This window comes from Sphaerulina musiva (genome assembly GCF_000320565.1).
Source record: "Sphaerulina musiva SO2202 unplaced genomic scaffold SEPMUscaffold_9, whole genome shotgun sequence".
NCBI classification, from domain to species: Eukaryota; Fungi; Ascomycota; class Dothideomycetes; order Mycosphaerellales; family Mycosphaerellaceae; genus Sphaerulina; species Sphaerulina musiva.
This window is the reverse complement of record NW_016017391.1, coordinates 1,603,042-1,616,971: the sequence shown is the minus strand read 5'-3', so window position 1 is coordinate 1,616,971 and position 13,930 is coordinate 1,603,042. Positions and strand designations below refer to the sequence as shown.

The 13,930-nt window shown below is 53.2% G+C and overlaps 5 protein-coding genes across 5 annotated transcripts; 2 read left to right on the top strand and 3 right to left on the bottom strand.

Annotated features, from left to right (window-relative positions):
- Nucleotides 1-48: 48 nt before the first annotated feature.
- SEPMUDRAFT_151260 (trm112p-like protein) lies at nucleotides 49-1,154 on the bottom strand. Its single transcript, XM_016906702.1, has 2 exons — nucleotides 778-1,154; nucleotides 49-671 (listed from the first exon to the last, which is right to left on the bottom strand). The coding sequence occupies exons 1-2, from the start codon at nucleotides 961-963 to the stop codon at nucleotides 438-440; spliced, it is 420 nt and encodes a 139-aa protein (XP_016758396.1). The 5' UTR covers nucleotides 964-1,154; the 3' UTR covers nucleotides 49-437.
- A 201-nt stretch (nucleotides 1,155-1,355) lies between these two features.
- Nucleotides 1,356-2,238, top strand: SEPMUDRAFT_151259 (LSM domain-containing protein). Its single transcript, XM_016906701.1, has 3 exons — nucleotides 1,356-1,570; nucleotides 1,705-1,818; nucleotides 1,929-2,238. Exons 1-3 carry the CDS (start codon nucleotides 1,435-1,437, stop codon nucleotides 1,958-1,960), a joined length of 282 nt encoding a protein of 93 aa, XP_016758395.1. The 5' UTR covers nucleotides 1,356-1,434; the 3' UTR covers nucleotides 1,961-2,238.
- On the bottom strand, nucleotides 2,209-3,380 carry SEPMUDRAFT_71534 (S-adenosyl-L-methionine-dependent methyltransferase; the record flags this gene model as incomplete). Its single annotated transcript, XM_016909943.1, has 2 exons — nucleotides 2,209-2,799; nucleotides 2,985-3,380. The coding sequence occupies 2 exons, from the start codon at nucleotides 3,378-3,380 to the stop codon at nucleotides 2,209-2,211; spliced, it is 987 nt and encodes a 328-aa protein (XP_016758394.1).
- A 1,635-nt stretch (nucleotides 3,381-5,015) lies between these two features.
- On the top strand, nucleotides 5,016-10,031 carry SEPMUDRAFT_151257 (uncharacterized protein). Its single transcript, XM_016906700.1, has 3 exons — nucleotides 5,016-5,199; nucleotides 5,620-6,216; nucleotides 6,274-10,031. The coding sequence occupies exons 2-3, from the start codon at nucleotides 5,969-5,971 to the stop codon at nucleotides 9,299-9,301; spliced, it is 3,276 nt and encodes a 1,091-aa protein (XP_016758393.1). The 5' UTR covers nucleotides 5,016-5,199; nucleotides 5,620-5,968; the 3' UTR covers nucleotides 9,302-10,031.
- SEPMUDRAFT_158399 (uncharacterized protein) lies at nucleotides 5,200-13,734 on the bottom strand (the record flags this gene model as incomplete). The annotated part of the gene is made up of 15 exons (XM_016907791.1): nucleotides 5,200-9,956; nucleotides 10,085-10,115; nucleotides 10,139-10,171; nucleotides 10,327-10,332; nucleotides 10,466-10,635; nucleotides 10,685-10,792; nucleotides 11,096-11,449; nucleotides 11,995-12,158; nucleotides 12,181-12,328; nucleotides 12,361-12,420; nucleotides 12,529-12,663; nucleotides 13,145-13,263; nucleotides 13,296-13,532; nucleotides 13,556-13,654; nucleotides 13,695-13,734. 15 exons carry the CDS (start codon nucleotides 13,732-13,734, stop codon nucleotides 9,891-9,893), a joined length of 1,770 nt encoding a protein of 589 aa, XP_016758392.1. The 3' UTR covers nucleotides 5,200-9,890.
- Between the last annotated feature and the right edge of the window lie 196 nt (nucleotides 13,735-13,930).

Below are 13,930 nucleotides of genomic sequence, written 5' to 3'. Positions count from 1 at the left end.
TTCACACATGTCATCAGTGGCTGCGCAGGAAGTGGTTGTCCTGGGTGGGGGATATACCGCCCAGGTGGGTTCCAATAGCTACAGTACTGTACCCATATCTCTAGACTCTCGGCAAGGCTAGGCAGCCGACAGCAACGCCTCTTCCTATCTACTGCCGTACCAACCGGTATCCGCATCGCTTTGTTGCTAATGACGACAATGCGGCCTCTTCTTGAACAGTCGGACTCGATATCTTCCCCCTTATCGCCCGGTTGTGTTGACTCTGCTCTGGCATACCATACCGTCCCTGCCATCATTTGTGACCATCGACCGTAGCATAGCCCCACGTAGCAGTAAAGCGGCAGCTTCAGGATTCATTTCCTCGCTCACATCCTTAGCGACCCCATCATTCTTCTGTTTCTCACTCTTTGATCACCCCTTTCTCACCAGCTCCAACATCAAACCATATGGCTTGGCAACAAAAAATTGGCAATGCCCTCTTTAACGGCATACTCATGCCCACAATTCCCACAAACCAATTTCCCACTTCGAATACTCGTCTCCATAAACAACAAATGCAAATCCTTCAAAACCTGCGTCGGTTCTCCTTCTTCTTGTCCCTCACCACCACCACTCATCACCATCAACGCCTCAGCCTCGGGTACTTCAGCCGGTAAATTCGGTAATCCCAACTATCAACAGAGTCAGCGTATTCATACACACGCACACAAATATATATATATATATATATATATAGTAACCACCTCAACAAAGATGTGGTTCAAAAAAAATACGCACTTCATTCGCAACAGTCTTCATCGCCGTCCAATCAAGACGAGGAAGGATATTCTTGATAAACAGAGGATTCAAGTCGAGTTCGATTTGCTCCAGTTCGGCTTCTTGCGGATGGAGAGGAAATGCTGCGGGAGAGGATTTGCAGGTTTTGCGCGCGCAAGTGAGGAAGTTGAGGGTGAGGAGTTTCATTGTGTTTTTTCTCTTTCGTCTTTTCTCTTCTTTGGCCTTCTTCTTCTGGCTTGCTTGTGGGACGTGAGAATTGGGTTTTTTGGAGGGTCTCTTGCGATTGTTTGTGTGTGTGTCGTGTTTGCTGTTCTCGTAGTCGTTTTCGCCGTGAGGTCGTCAGGTCTCGAAAATACCTATCTTCACCTACCTGGTACTTTTTTTCCCGGGGTAGGTAATGTAGCTGGAGAGTGCCCGAGAGCCTAAAGTCACGCCTCTTGCTAAATTTCGGCAAGCACAACCCGAATCGACGACCAACCAGCCACGACTTTTGCCAGCCAAGCTCCGCAATATCAAACGCTCGGGCTCCATCCATCCACCACCTAGCACCTTACCTAACCACCGTACATACTCTACAAGAAAAAGTTGCTACCTGACCTTACCGACCAAACACCTCCACCACCTATCCGAAAAAAAAAGCAAGCAAGCAAGCCAAACATGTCAGCAGCACCCTCCCCACCCACCAACGGCGCCGCCGCTTCCGCAGCCGAATCCCGCGATCCCTCAGGTTTTCTGAGCGAAATTATCGGAGCGCCCGTCACTGTTAAGTTGAATTCGGGCGTGGTCTACAAAGGTACATATGTATTCATCCATGATTTGTTCATCGATATTGCGTTTCTTTTGAGAGAGAGAGAGAGAGAGAGACAACTGAACGCACTTTGATGAAATGATGGACTGAACGACGAACTGACGCGTTCTGTTGTATAGGAGAATTACAATCCGTGGATGGATATATGAATATTGCGTTGGAAGATACCAAGGAATTTGTGGAGGGGAAGATGAGGAGGAATTATGGGGATGCGTTTGTGAGGGGGAATAATGGTATGTTTTTTTTGGTTTTGGGTTTGGTTTTTTCTTTGAGGAAGGGGGGTCTTTGGGGTCATACCCGCTTGATGATGTTTCTGTTACTGACTCGTTCGTCATCTTTCTAGTCATGTACATTTCGGCAGATGCGGCACAATGATTGGGGTGGAGATGAAGAAGATGAAGATGAAGATGTTATTGCAGGAGTACCTGTGAGAGACGGGAGATGGACTGGGCTTGGCAACTTCCCGTCTTGTGGTATGGTTCAGTCAGGGCTGGTGAGAACAGAGGGCGCAGACCGCCTACTCGCTGAAAGCACGTTCCAAAGGTAAGAGGTAGTAAAAGCTACTACTACTACTACTACCTACCTATACCGACTCGGAGGATCTTCCGAACTCGCAATACGAATCACGCAGTACGATCCACCTCAGGTCGCTGCACACCCATCAACTCCTCCCTTCCTTCCCGGGGAATCTTACTCGTCCACACCATATGCGTATACCCATGAACAACCACCTTCCCCTCCCCGTCCCTCTCCGCATCCGCATCATCTCTGATCGCCTCCATCAACACCCTCTTCACCCTCTCCCGTCTCTCCCCCTCCAACTCAGCAATACACCCCAACGTCGCAAACCTCTCCCACACCTCCTCCGCCCGCAACGCCACCGCAAACCCTTCTTCCTGCTGCACCTCGCCCACGGGCAACGAAAACATCTGATCATCTCCCCTCGCAATCAGCAACGACAATGGAGTCTTCTTCACTTGCGCATCGAAGATGTTCTTCCATTCTAAATGTCGATACCGGGGAACTGTGTCGTGACTCTCTTCGCTGACGGACCAGACGAGATTTTGCGCGATGGTCTCCCAGGATGATGAGGCGCGGTGGGAGCGGGGCGCGTTGTAGTCTTCTGCGTTCCAGATGAGACCTAGAACGCCGTGGGGGCGGAGGATGCGGTGGATTTCTTGTAGAGAGGGTTTGGTGGCGAACCAGTGGAAGGCCTGTTTGGGGGGGAGAGAGAAAGGTGAGAGGGGGGATATTGGGTTTGGGGGATTTGTCTTGAGGGAGAGATGAAGGAGGAGGAGACTTGTTGATTTGAAAAGGTAATGAAGCTTTGAGGTGGGAGAAGGGAAATAACAGTCTCAAAGGTGTAAAAGTGAAATTGAAGAAGACTGGTGTGTTGTACTACCTTACATACCTGAGCGACAAAAACAGCATCTACACTCTCATCCTCTATCCCAGACATGTCATGCGCCATCCCCTCCATCACCGTCACACCCTTGAGCTGCTTGGACGCAAGAACTTCTCTCATCTGCTCATGAGGCTCCACAGCCAGAATCTCAAACTCCTCTTCATCGCGACCCGCCAACAATTCCGTGAACTTCCCAGTCCCAGCTGCCAAGTCCACAACTCTTGCATGCTTCCTGCCGGAAACTCGCGTCTGCTCGAGGAGGAACTGCACACTCGACGCAGAGTAAGACGGACGATGTTGGTCGTAAGCGTGAGACTTGGCGAATCCCTTTTGTGCGCGAGCATTCAGTCCCGGTGAGGGAGAGGAAGAGGAGGAGGAGGATGTCGCCATGGCCTGCAGTCTGATGATGGGGATGTTTTGGTCTTTTTTTATGCAATGCAATGCAATGTAATGCAGTACATTCGCTTGTGGATAATGATGAAAGCGGGGAAATTCGGACAAGGCGTTTTTCCTTCCGTTCCTTCCTCACTCTCCTTTTTTTTAATAACGAGGTTTGTAAGGTAAGGTAGTGCCTACCACCTAGTTCCAAGTTTGACCAAGACTGACCATGACCGTGCCAGGAATTGGTTAGTGCCGCAAAAAGGCGCTTGGTCCTGCAGCAGTCCGTGGTGGCTGCAGTTGGCTGATTCACGAGTGCGGATGGTTATGGTTCGGCTGATGATGGGTTGTTTGTTTGTAGTTGCCCTGTTTCAGCAGCAGTAAAAATGTTGGTCGTTCGTGTATATACATGTAATATAATACGAATCCTGCCCGCGCACTGGAATAGCATTGTCCCACCAAAACGGGATTTCTGGTGACGATGCTGATCAAGATCCCAAAAGAGGACTTGGAAGAAGGTGACGCTGATTGATCGATCGGGAAGCGGAAGCCGAGCGAGTGGAAACTTTGGCCTTGACCGTGACCCCAATTTGCGCAGCGTAGCGTAGGAGGTACGCGTAACCGCAGACTGGGTAGACCTTTTTTAAACATGCCTAAGGTACCTCCTACCTGTACATAAGGTATGTTGTGGACGGCGGTTCGTCAATTCGCGGTAATGCGATGAATGGTACAGCAGCTGCCGCACGAGGCCAGACACGAGGTCAAATTGGAGATGACGATGGATCGTGTCCATCTACTGGATAATGTGTGCTGGTGGACTGGTGTGAGTGAGGTTGCTCAACCTACCTACCTGCATAATGCTACAACACCTGCAGCAGTAGCGTCCTATCGTCTATCCTAGTGGAATGAGACTGCGCCACGTTGGTATATCGAGGACGGGAAGACTCGTAAAAAGGAAAAAAAAAAGAAAAAAAGAAAAGAAAGCGCGCGTACGCAGCCGCAAACAACACAGCGATGCTGACACGACAACAACGAGAACAATGTACTGCACTGTACTGCACTGTACGGCACTGCATTGCGAAATGGCTGGCCGAGGTGGCTTGCAGTTGCAGGCGGGTGGGATTGTAGGTAGGAGGAATACCTACAAACGACTGCTCGGCCAGCCCAGCCCAGCGTTGGCCAGGCAGTTTTCGGTCGGTGTCGTCCGTACCAAGCCAAAACAACTGGACAGTTATGTATAGTGTGGCGCCACCACTACCTTACCTGCTACTGAAGAAAAATGCTGCAAAGAGGCAGGACTCACCGCCACGCAGCCCACAGCCCACAGGCCGCAGCCCACAGCGGGCCAGCAAGCAGTCACCAGTGCCAGTGCCCAGTCGGGTTGGTTGAAATAACCTCCAATACACATGAAATAACAATTAGAGAGGCGATCCCATGTCTAGCCAATGATCGAAAGCATAAACCCGCTAGCTGCTGGCGTGTGCACGGCACACCGGAAAGAGGCTGTCTCCTGAAATACGATGGCGCTAGACGTCGTTTGGCCGCCCATGTCTGAGACTCTAGAGGCAGCCTTGTCTTGTGAAGACAGGCGTTGACGGTGGTTTGGCCAGCATCAACATCTGTGCATCATCATCATCAGCGGCATCATCATCATCATCTATCCATCCATTCATTCGTTTTCTTGGTTTGCCTCATTCATCACCCAAACTACTTGTTATCATTCCATCTATACACTGCGTTGTCGTCACGCTAGGATACAAAGTTCAGGTACAACACGCTTCGTTGCTGGGCTGAGCCGCTGAGAGTCGAGGATTTGGACACACCCGACCCCGTAAGTTCATTATTGTCCCAATTCAGACAGTCAGACAGACAGGCAGGCAAGCAGGCAGGCAGGCAGGCGCAATAAACCCTGCTCGCTGCCCGTGCGACGCTGTGGTGCAAGCATACATAGAAAAAGAGGAGCGGAGTCTGCTGCTGAGGGCTGCTCCGCGCGCGCGCCGAAGTGTCTGCTATTGCTGCTACCTCCTACTGCTGCTGCTGCTGCTCATCGGAAGTTCGTGCCTGATGATCCTTGGATGAATGACTGGGACGCTTGCGACGCATTTTCTCGGCTGGCCCTCCTTTGCTGTCGCGGGACGCTCTGATTGCACAGCTCCCCTACATACACCGCCAGTGGCCTACGAGAGCAGCCGAAGCCAAAGCAGAAGGCAGAAGCAGAAGCAGAAAGCAGCTCGAGCGCTGACGCCGCTAGAATTATACGCAGACTGAAACGCACGGTAGCACATTCGTCGTTCGATACAATTCTCCGTTGGGATTCCCAAACCCACTGGCCCGCGTCCTTCACGTCCACCCGCCCTCCTGGGACACGCCATCCGAACGACACGGCACACTCCTCCTCCTCCTCCTCCTCCTTCTTAATGTGATACCCCGACACGATCCATCTGTACATACGTATTCATTTGGCGCCCTTTTCATGGGACAATAAGAGTAGTGAGGAGCAAGAGGCATCGGTCGCGCACGACCACGAGCCCTGGGACATTTAGCCGCGGGAAGCAGGCATTGGAAACATCCCCATACAAACAACACGAAATACCGGCTCTATGCCAAAAGGCCTGAACCTGAAGGGATTCGGCCGGCGCAAGTCTTCCGGCAACGCTCTCGACTTCGAGCCCACCGAGGGCGCCGCATCGCCAACACAATCGACCTTTCGCGTGATCGAGCGGCCGGATTCCAAAAAGGCGGCTTCGTATGGCCGTGAAAAGCCTACGAGCAACGGCCGCGCCTACAACGCTCCTTTGAATGCACTGCGAGGCAAGAGTGTGGACAACTTGACACTAGGGCCGAACAGGTCGGTCGACTCTACAGCTCGTAATCAGCGCAATGGATGGCCACTAAATGGGACTAGGGGCAGTAGCGGCACCACGAATTCCGGAAGTAGTGGCTACTACGAAAGCTCGAGCGCCTCCGCAAAGCACAGCTCGACTTCGACTCTTCCCTCGTCAGTCGACCAAGAACATCGCGCTCCCGACGACGACGAGCTGTTCCCTCCTCACCCACAAAAGGCTTTCACGACGGGCATGTACCAGAAAGTGAGCGCGCCAAACAACGATCCACCACTACCTCCGCCGCCAACATTCTCCTCCCGAGCGGCACGCGCCTTCTCGTTTGGCAATAACAAGCATGCAAAATCGCCATCGAAAGATATCTCGTCCTTGCCTCCACCGCACGACGCTTCCGCGCCCGGTTCGAACTCTCCCGAAAGAACCCGCAGTCCTTTGAGGGAACGTGCCATGACCACCAGCAGCTATGCCAGTACTGCCGTGCCGACCACCACTGACTTGAAGCTATCAAGTCCTGACTTTGGCAGCGATGACTTTGGCAACATGTTTGAGAGCCTCAAGAAAGAGCCCATGCCAACGTCACCATCGCTACCACCGCCGCCGCCGGCCCATCGTGGCCTGATCGGCTCCACCACGGCAGCACAGAGCAATTCTTATGTGAAACAGGAGTCGCAGCCCACGTATCCACCACGGGCATTATCTAGGAACGGCTTCACGCCATCTCCCCAACCGCAAATGTTTAGTCGTGCGGAAAGTTCCTCTCCACGCTCTTGGGACGACGGCAGCTCCAATGATGGACTCGTGTCAAGAGTAAGCACACCGGGTCTACCGAGCGCTGGCATGGCCGGACCGGCCATGGGAGCCGCCTTTGCCCAGGCATTCCACGGCAAGTCGTCCCAGCCCGGTTATGCGCGTGTTCCTGAGCGCTACAACTCTCCTAGCCTTGGGCAGGAGTCTGTTGAAGACTTCTCTGCGAGTTTGATGGCTGCGGGTGCGAAGAAGGAGAAGCAGCCTGCATATGCGAGTCGACAAGCGCAGGTGGACGATGAAGATCGGTGGACTAGAAAGGTACAACTGCGGGATGCACCGCACACCCAAAGTTTGTCTCCCTCTGCGTCCAAATTGTCAACAAGCACCAATTCGACTACACGACCACCGCCTCACGCACTCGCTGCCGCCTCACGCAATGGTCCCACCTCGCCGAACAGCTCAATGGAAGATGTGCCCGAGAGCAACACGACCACGCCGCGCGCCGCTCGGACGTTGAACGCGTTGAACGATAAGTCCATGTTCGATGCATCGCCTGCCGGTCCATCCACACGTCCATCACGAGCTGACCTCCATCAACGCACTGAGAGCGGCAACCCAAAGACCATGACGAAAGCTCAGTACCAAGCCATGATGCAGCAAGGAGGACAGAGTGAATCACCGAGTGAAGAGGAGGATTTGTCAGAGGATGACTACGATGAAGAGGATGAGGTGGAACATGCGCGGAAGCTGGCAACACAACGGCGCAAGCAGGAGGCCAACATGTCCGTATACCGCCAGCAGATGAAGAAGGTCACCGGTGGTGGGCCAACAGACCTACCGTCTTCTGCGTCCTCTACCCGACCATCCGCGCACCATGCCGCAACCTCACCGGCCGGTATTGGCTTGCATTTGGGTGGCATTGGTGGCAGGCCTCCCGAGGCAACGATCCTTGGTCGTCAGGATGACGATGAAGATGAGGATGTCCCATTGGGCATTTTGCAAGCTCATAACTTTCCAAACCGTGGTCGTCCACCCATGAAAGTTGGGGAGAACGATCTTCTTCACCAAAGACAGAGCTCTGCTGCCGGCTCTGTGATCAATGGCGGTGCAGGGCAGGGCAATCTGCCTCCATTTGCTCGACGACTACCGCAGGACCCGTATTTCGGTGCTGGCCTGGTCAATCCGAGCACTCGCGAGTCCTTGGCGTTCAGCAACCCTGCCGGCTCGGTCGTAGGTATGCCCCCTGGATCACCACATCTCATGGTCCCTGGCATGGCACAAACTCCTGGAGGGGGGCATCCCGGTGGGCTGGTCGGCGTCATTGCTGGGGAGGAGAAGGCTAGAGCTGCGAGACGAGGAAGCACTAACCCTGCCGCGATGATGAGCGGCGCCATGCCTTTGCCTTCAAACATGAATCCACCGTTCAACATGCAGCGCACCATGTCGATGGGCAATGTCATGCCGCCATCTGTATACAGTCCCAGCGGCATGCCACCAATGGCCTCGATGCCACAACAATTCAACCCCATGATGATGGGTGGTATGTCTGGAATGATGCCGCAGATGCCGCAGATGCCGCAGATGCCTCAAGACGGGAGCCAACAACAGATGCAGCAATTCATGGCCATGCAGATGCAATTGATGCAGAACGTAATCAACATGCAGCAGGCGCAAATGGGAGGCGGGATGACACCTTCAGCCAACCCGCAGCCACAGCAGCAGGACTATCTTGGAGTCAACTTCAATGATGCCAATCGACCAATGTCAATAGCCAGCCAACAGGGCTTCGCTCCTTCGAACCAGCCCCGTAGCATGACGATGACCAATCCTCCTAGCGGATGGGGCAGTGCGGCGAACCCAAGCGGTCCTCGGCCGAACAGCGCAATGCCAGGTTATGCACCTTCCACGAATGGCCTCAACGTCCCGCAGACTGGACCTGGAGCGGGATATACACCTTCGATTGCACCGAGCGAACGCAGCAACGTCGGCATGCCTTCTCGTTATCGTCCTGTCACTCAAAATGGCGAGGCTTCCAGATCGCAGAGCATGACCTCTTCACTTACCTTGCAGCAATTTGCTGCACAACAAAACGCCCCCAATGTGCCCGGGACGCCCTATGGCGCAAACACTGTTCAGGCACCCAAGCCGACGGTACGAGTCATAGACAAAGCCAAAGGTGCACCGAAGGTCAACAACCGGCCCGCGGACGAGGACGAGGATGAAGGCTGGGCAGATATGAAGAAGAAGCGCGAAGAGAAGAAGAAGTCGAAATGGAGTTTCAGGAAGGACAAGACCACTAGCAACGAGCCGACCTTGGGCGATCTTTACCAGACCATGGATTAGGAGTCCATGAGATGTTCAAAGGATGTCATGGAGTACGGCGGCGTCTGGATAAGCTTAAAAGAGAACAGCAACACGAATGATGCGCAGTGCATGACATGGTGGCATACTTGCATTCATTTGGAGTCGACTCCACCAGAGACAAAATATGTTTGCGAGCAACTCAGTTTCGACTATCACAGGATCGTATACCCACACGCGAACGAAAAGGCGGGCTGTCCATTCATTTTTTTTAACGGGACCAGATCTGGCTGTTCATAATTGCATTGCGTGGGATCAAAAAGGGAGGTGAGGGCAGGAAAGGATGGCCGGCGGGAAGGAAAATGCGGATTTATCGGATTGAATTTACACTTTCGCCTTGTTTTTTGTACGCCATTTTCGCTGTCGGAACAGATGCAACAGAGCAGAATCATCGAAGCAGAGAAAAGAGGGTGCCGGGGCCTCTTTCTTAGTTGTAATGGAGACGTGTAAAAGAGAAAAATGATCAAGCAGCTGCGTCTAGTTGTTGTTATTATTATGTCTTTTTGATTGCGAACTTTGGGAGCTGGGAGAGGGACAAAAAACAGCATGCTGCGCGCACGCACGCACGCACTCAAGTCAGGCGTTGCGTTGCGATGCCCGAGAGACAAAGAGGGAGGGAGAGAGGGCGAGAGAAAATCTAGAAGGTAGTAGGTAGAGAAAGACTGCTGCTACTACTACTACTTACTCATTGAGATAGTTGTGTTAATAGGGGTACCTCTTTTTAACTTCTGCTGGGTTCTTTCTTTTTTTCTCTTTTTTTCCTACCTTTTTCCTCTTTTCGTCGTCTTCGGAGAAACTGGCAATAACATGTATACTTACTACATACATGTACCTTTGTACTCAACTCTACCCCTATACGAACGAGAGAGAAGGAGAGAGGAAGGTCTTTTTCTTTTTCTTTTTCTTTTTTGTTCTAGGTACAAGACAAGACTCGCTATATAAGGTAACAAGCTACCTACCTCAGCTCCGTAAGGGATAGATACCTAGCGAGACGACCTTATACTTACTGTAACCTGTATCTTGTAAGAAAGAAAAGTCAAACTTGTTAGAAGTTCACTTAGGTATTATCGAGAAAGGGTCGTAATTTTTGCAGGTATCCTCCAGAGGGAGGTTGGTAGGTAGTACAATACCTAGTAGAGTACCTACCTTATCTTCGCTTGCATCGCCCCCACCCAAGCGCCAAAGAGGCCCCAACTTTTTCCCACAGCGGTCGACCCATCTGCTTCTGCTTCTGCCCTAGACTTGTAGGTAAATGATCCTTTCCATTCCATTTCCTCCTTTTTCCGTTCCTTCCACGTTTCCTGCGTCCTACGTTCCTACGTTTCCACGTTTCCAAGGGCAGGACTGGGGATAGCGCGAACTTACGTAGCGACCTGCCGTCCTCATGTGACATGCGCATTGCATGCATGCAGCCAGCGAACGGGCGCCGAACAGGAAATGCATGTTATTCGGAAGAGAACTGAACTCATCCATCTGAGAAAATCAAGGTACAATGGGGGGAGCAGGAAACTTCTTGATGATATCGATCGCATGAGGTGTAGTGTACGGCGAGAAGCCCGAGACCCTTTGAACACTAGATGTGAAAATAGGTAGTGCACAATCCATCGAAGTGACGAACAGCCCGTGAAAGGTACCTATGCATGCCGATACAACAGCCGAATTCACAAGTGGCCTACGCTTCGAACAATGCATACCTAGTTAGGTGTTGATCCAGCTCGGAGCTATTCCCATTGCATTGTGGTACCGCCGCCAACCTCTTCTAGATTGCGGTCATACGGTCTGATTGGAGACGGACGATAGTTGCGAGTTCGGGCTCGTCGTATGTCTGACCACTGCCAAGTGAATCCTCGCGCGTGTATTGTGAGCGGTCTCGAGGATGCCTAGATCGAGAGTCTTGAAGCAGCAGGTCAGGTATACTCTGTTATCAAACCCAGTGCTGATTGAAACGTCCGTAAGCTCGAAATGTGTGGTGGCTTCACATATGCAGGGACAGGCCGATGGATGCATACATATCAGCTGCAGGTGGCACGCTGATTCGATCGCCCAGCCAGGGTCCATATTTATTGCGATCGCTGGCCAATTAGCGACATCGAGCTGCTGCATCGTCGTGCAAGTTTTTGGTCCGTAAGCCTAGAATACGGTCAACGGGTTCAATCTGCGAGATTATAGGATCGTGCCCCAGGTCTCAGTATGGCCTGCTTTCCAGGAGTCACTGGTGTGCCGTGTGCGGAGGGAAGGTCTACTAGAGGTCCCAAAGACTCTCTCCTGCTGTCGAGGTCGCCCGTCTAAATCTGTTGCTGTCATTTCTACAACAGTCGTCGACGATTGGTTGGTTATCAGTACTTGTATAGCAACAAGTGACTCGCACCTTCTAGGCCAAGGCCGGAAAGACGAAACAAGCCCGCTGTTAGTTTGGCGCGCCTGGAATAAGCTCAGAAGAAGCAGGCAGTCCTGTTTCATCAATAGTGATGTGACAGCCTGCAAGTGCAAGACACGAACGCTGGTCATACCCATTACAACGCGCAGTCGCGCACCCAAAGTCTGCATGATATGACCGGCATGCCGCATGTCGTTCATTACCATGTGTAGATACAGCTCCGATGCAACGAGCGCCAATTTCCAGAGTAAGAGCATGCGATCGAGATAGAGTTCGACGGGATCCGCTCACATCTAACCTCACTGGCGCTGCTGTGGCGACGGACGCCACAGGGAGCACATGTCGTCAGTGCCTGAGGCTCGTACAGCACATGCACAGATTCGCCGAAGGTTCTTCTTTGTTCGCTCCGCCCATGGTCATCCAAAGGGCTTCTGTACAGTGCATTCGGTCCATGTCTGATAGCTGTGGGAAGAGATCAACGTACTGTGGTCGCTGGTGGCATGTGTACTGAAGCGAGCATCTTGCCTCGCCTTGCCTTGCCTTGCCTTGCCTGCCTCCTCTCTGCGCCACCGTACCGGAGGAGGAGAGTCCCCTGTAAAGAGTGGCGAAACAGGTAGTCCTGGTCCTGGTGGCTGTAAGGCAGAGACGGCAGATCGAGACTCACAGAGTCCGCTGTGAACACAGCGGGAAGGCCCGTCGCTTCTCGGCCTCGAGTGAGCCTGCCCTGCCACGAGGTGTAGAATTGATGTATACCTTATTCCTGAAGCCTCCTACAGAAACTGCAATCGGCTGGGGTGCCGCGCGGTACGTGCCGTGCGAGCGAACCACTCACAGGCGCGCGTCGGTGCGATGGTGCGTAGAAGTGAAGATGGTCTGCAGATGCTGTTCCAGGCATTCGCATTGCAGGCAAAAGATGCAAGGAAGGCGCAGGAACAACGGAGTCAAAGCCGCGGAGGTGCCCTGAGCGCTGCGCAATCTAGTACGTCAGCCAGCACCAGGCTCACCAGCAACAGCCGCAAGTAGGTACCTTATCTGTACCTAGCTGGTAGCCTGAGCAAGAGCACGACGGGAGCATGCTCCGTTGTATACGGCAGCACCTGGAGAGACCCGTGGACGGCTGGTAGGGTCACTAGGGTGGGTGGTGTGAGAGCACCTTAGTCTCCCAGAGTACCGAGAGAGCCTGGAGGTTCTGGACTGGACGACGACTACTCCCTGACCTACCACCTACTGTACAGACTGTACAGTACACCTGGCCCCTCAGCACCTTCCTGCGGCTGCTTCATGATGATTGGTCACCGACAGTGCAGTGCAATGCTGTGCTGTGTTGTCGCTTGGGCTGTGCTGTGGCCGTTCGGCCAGGCCCCTCCTCCTCCTCTTCTCGCAGCAGCAGCAGCAGCAGCAGTAGCGGTCCCTGAGAGGCTGGTCACTGGTCAGACACTTTTCTTCACGCCCCGTCCAACACTGCCGCTGTGGCTGTCCTGCTGCAACACGGGCGGCGGCGTCTGTGGCTGTTGGTCCACGGCAAGGGGATGCCACTCGCCTGACACGATTCGCTCATCGGCTGCCGCTATAGGGAAATAATACCAACATTCAACGTACCGCCCCCCTGGTCTATGCTACTAGTGCAGCGGCATGTCCACTGCGCGCTGCACTGCTGCAGCATCGACGAAAGTTGCGTGCAGGCGAGTAGGTCGCGTGTCTGGCGTGGACGAGAGTGCGGGCGGGCGTGCGTGCGTGCGTGCAGAAGCAGCAGCAGTAGTAGTAGCAGCAGCAGATCATCGATATTATTGATGAGAGCCTGCACCGATGACTGCTGCTTGCTCGCTTGCTGACTGGCTGTAGCTGTCAAGACTACTCACAAGAGGGAGAGATGGAAGTACCTTTCATATTAGACTCCTGCGGAACAACCGACCCTGGAAGCATGTCACAGCCGTACTTCTTCGGCTGCGAAAACCGCCCTGCAGCACGTAGTGGCGCATCTGTGCATGCCGTGCGGACCCTCGCGCTTGCACTTGTGAGGAACCGTTTCGTCAACCATGGCTGACGACCGACGACTCGTGTCCGCCGGGCAGCGGGCTTTCTTAAACTTCCAGAGAGCATGAGTGCAAGCCTAGTTTTCATAAACTCTGCGGCTTCTTCTCGCTGTCGTTCAACGCACGTCGACTCGTCTCGACTCCTCGGCCAATATTCTTCGTTCTTTCACCTTCTTCTTCTTCTCCGTCTTCTTCTTCTTC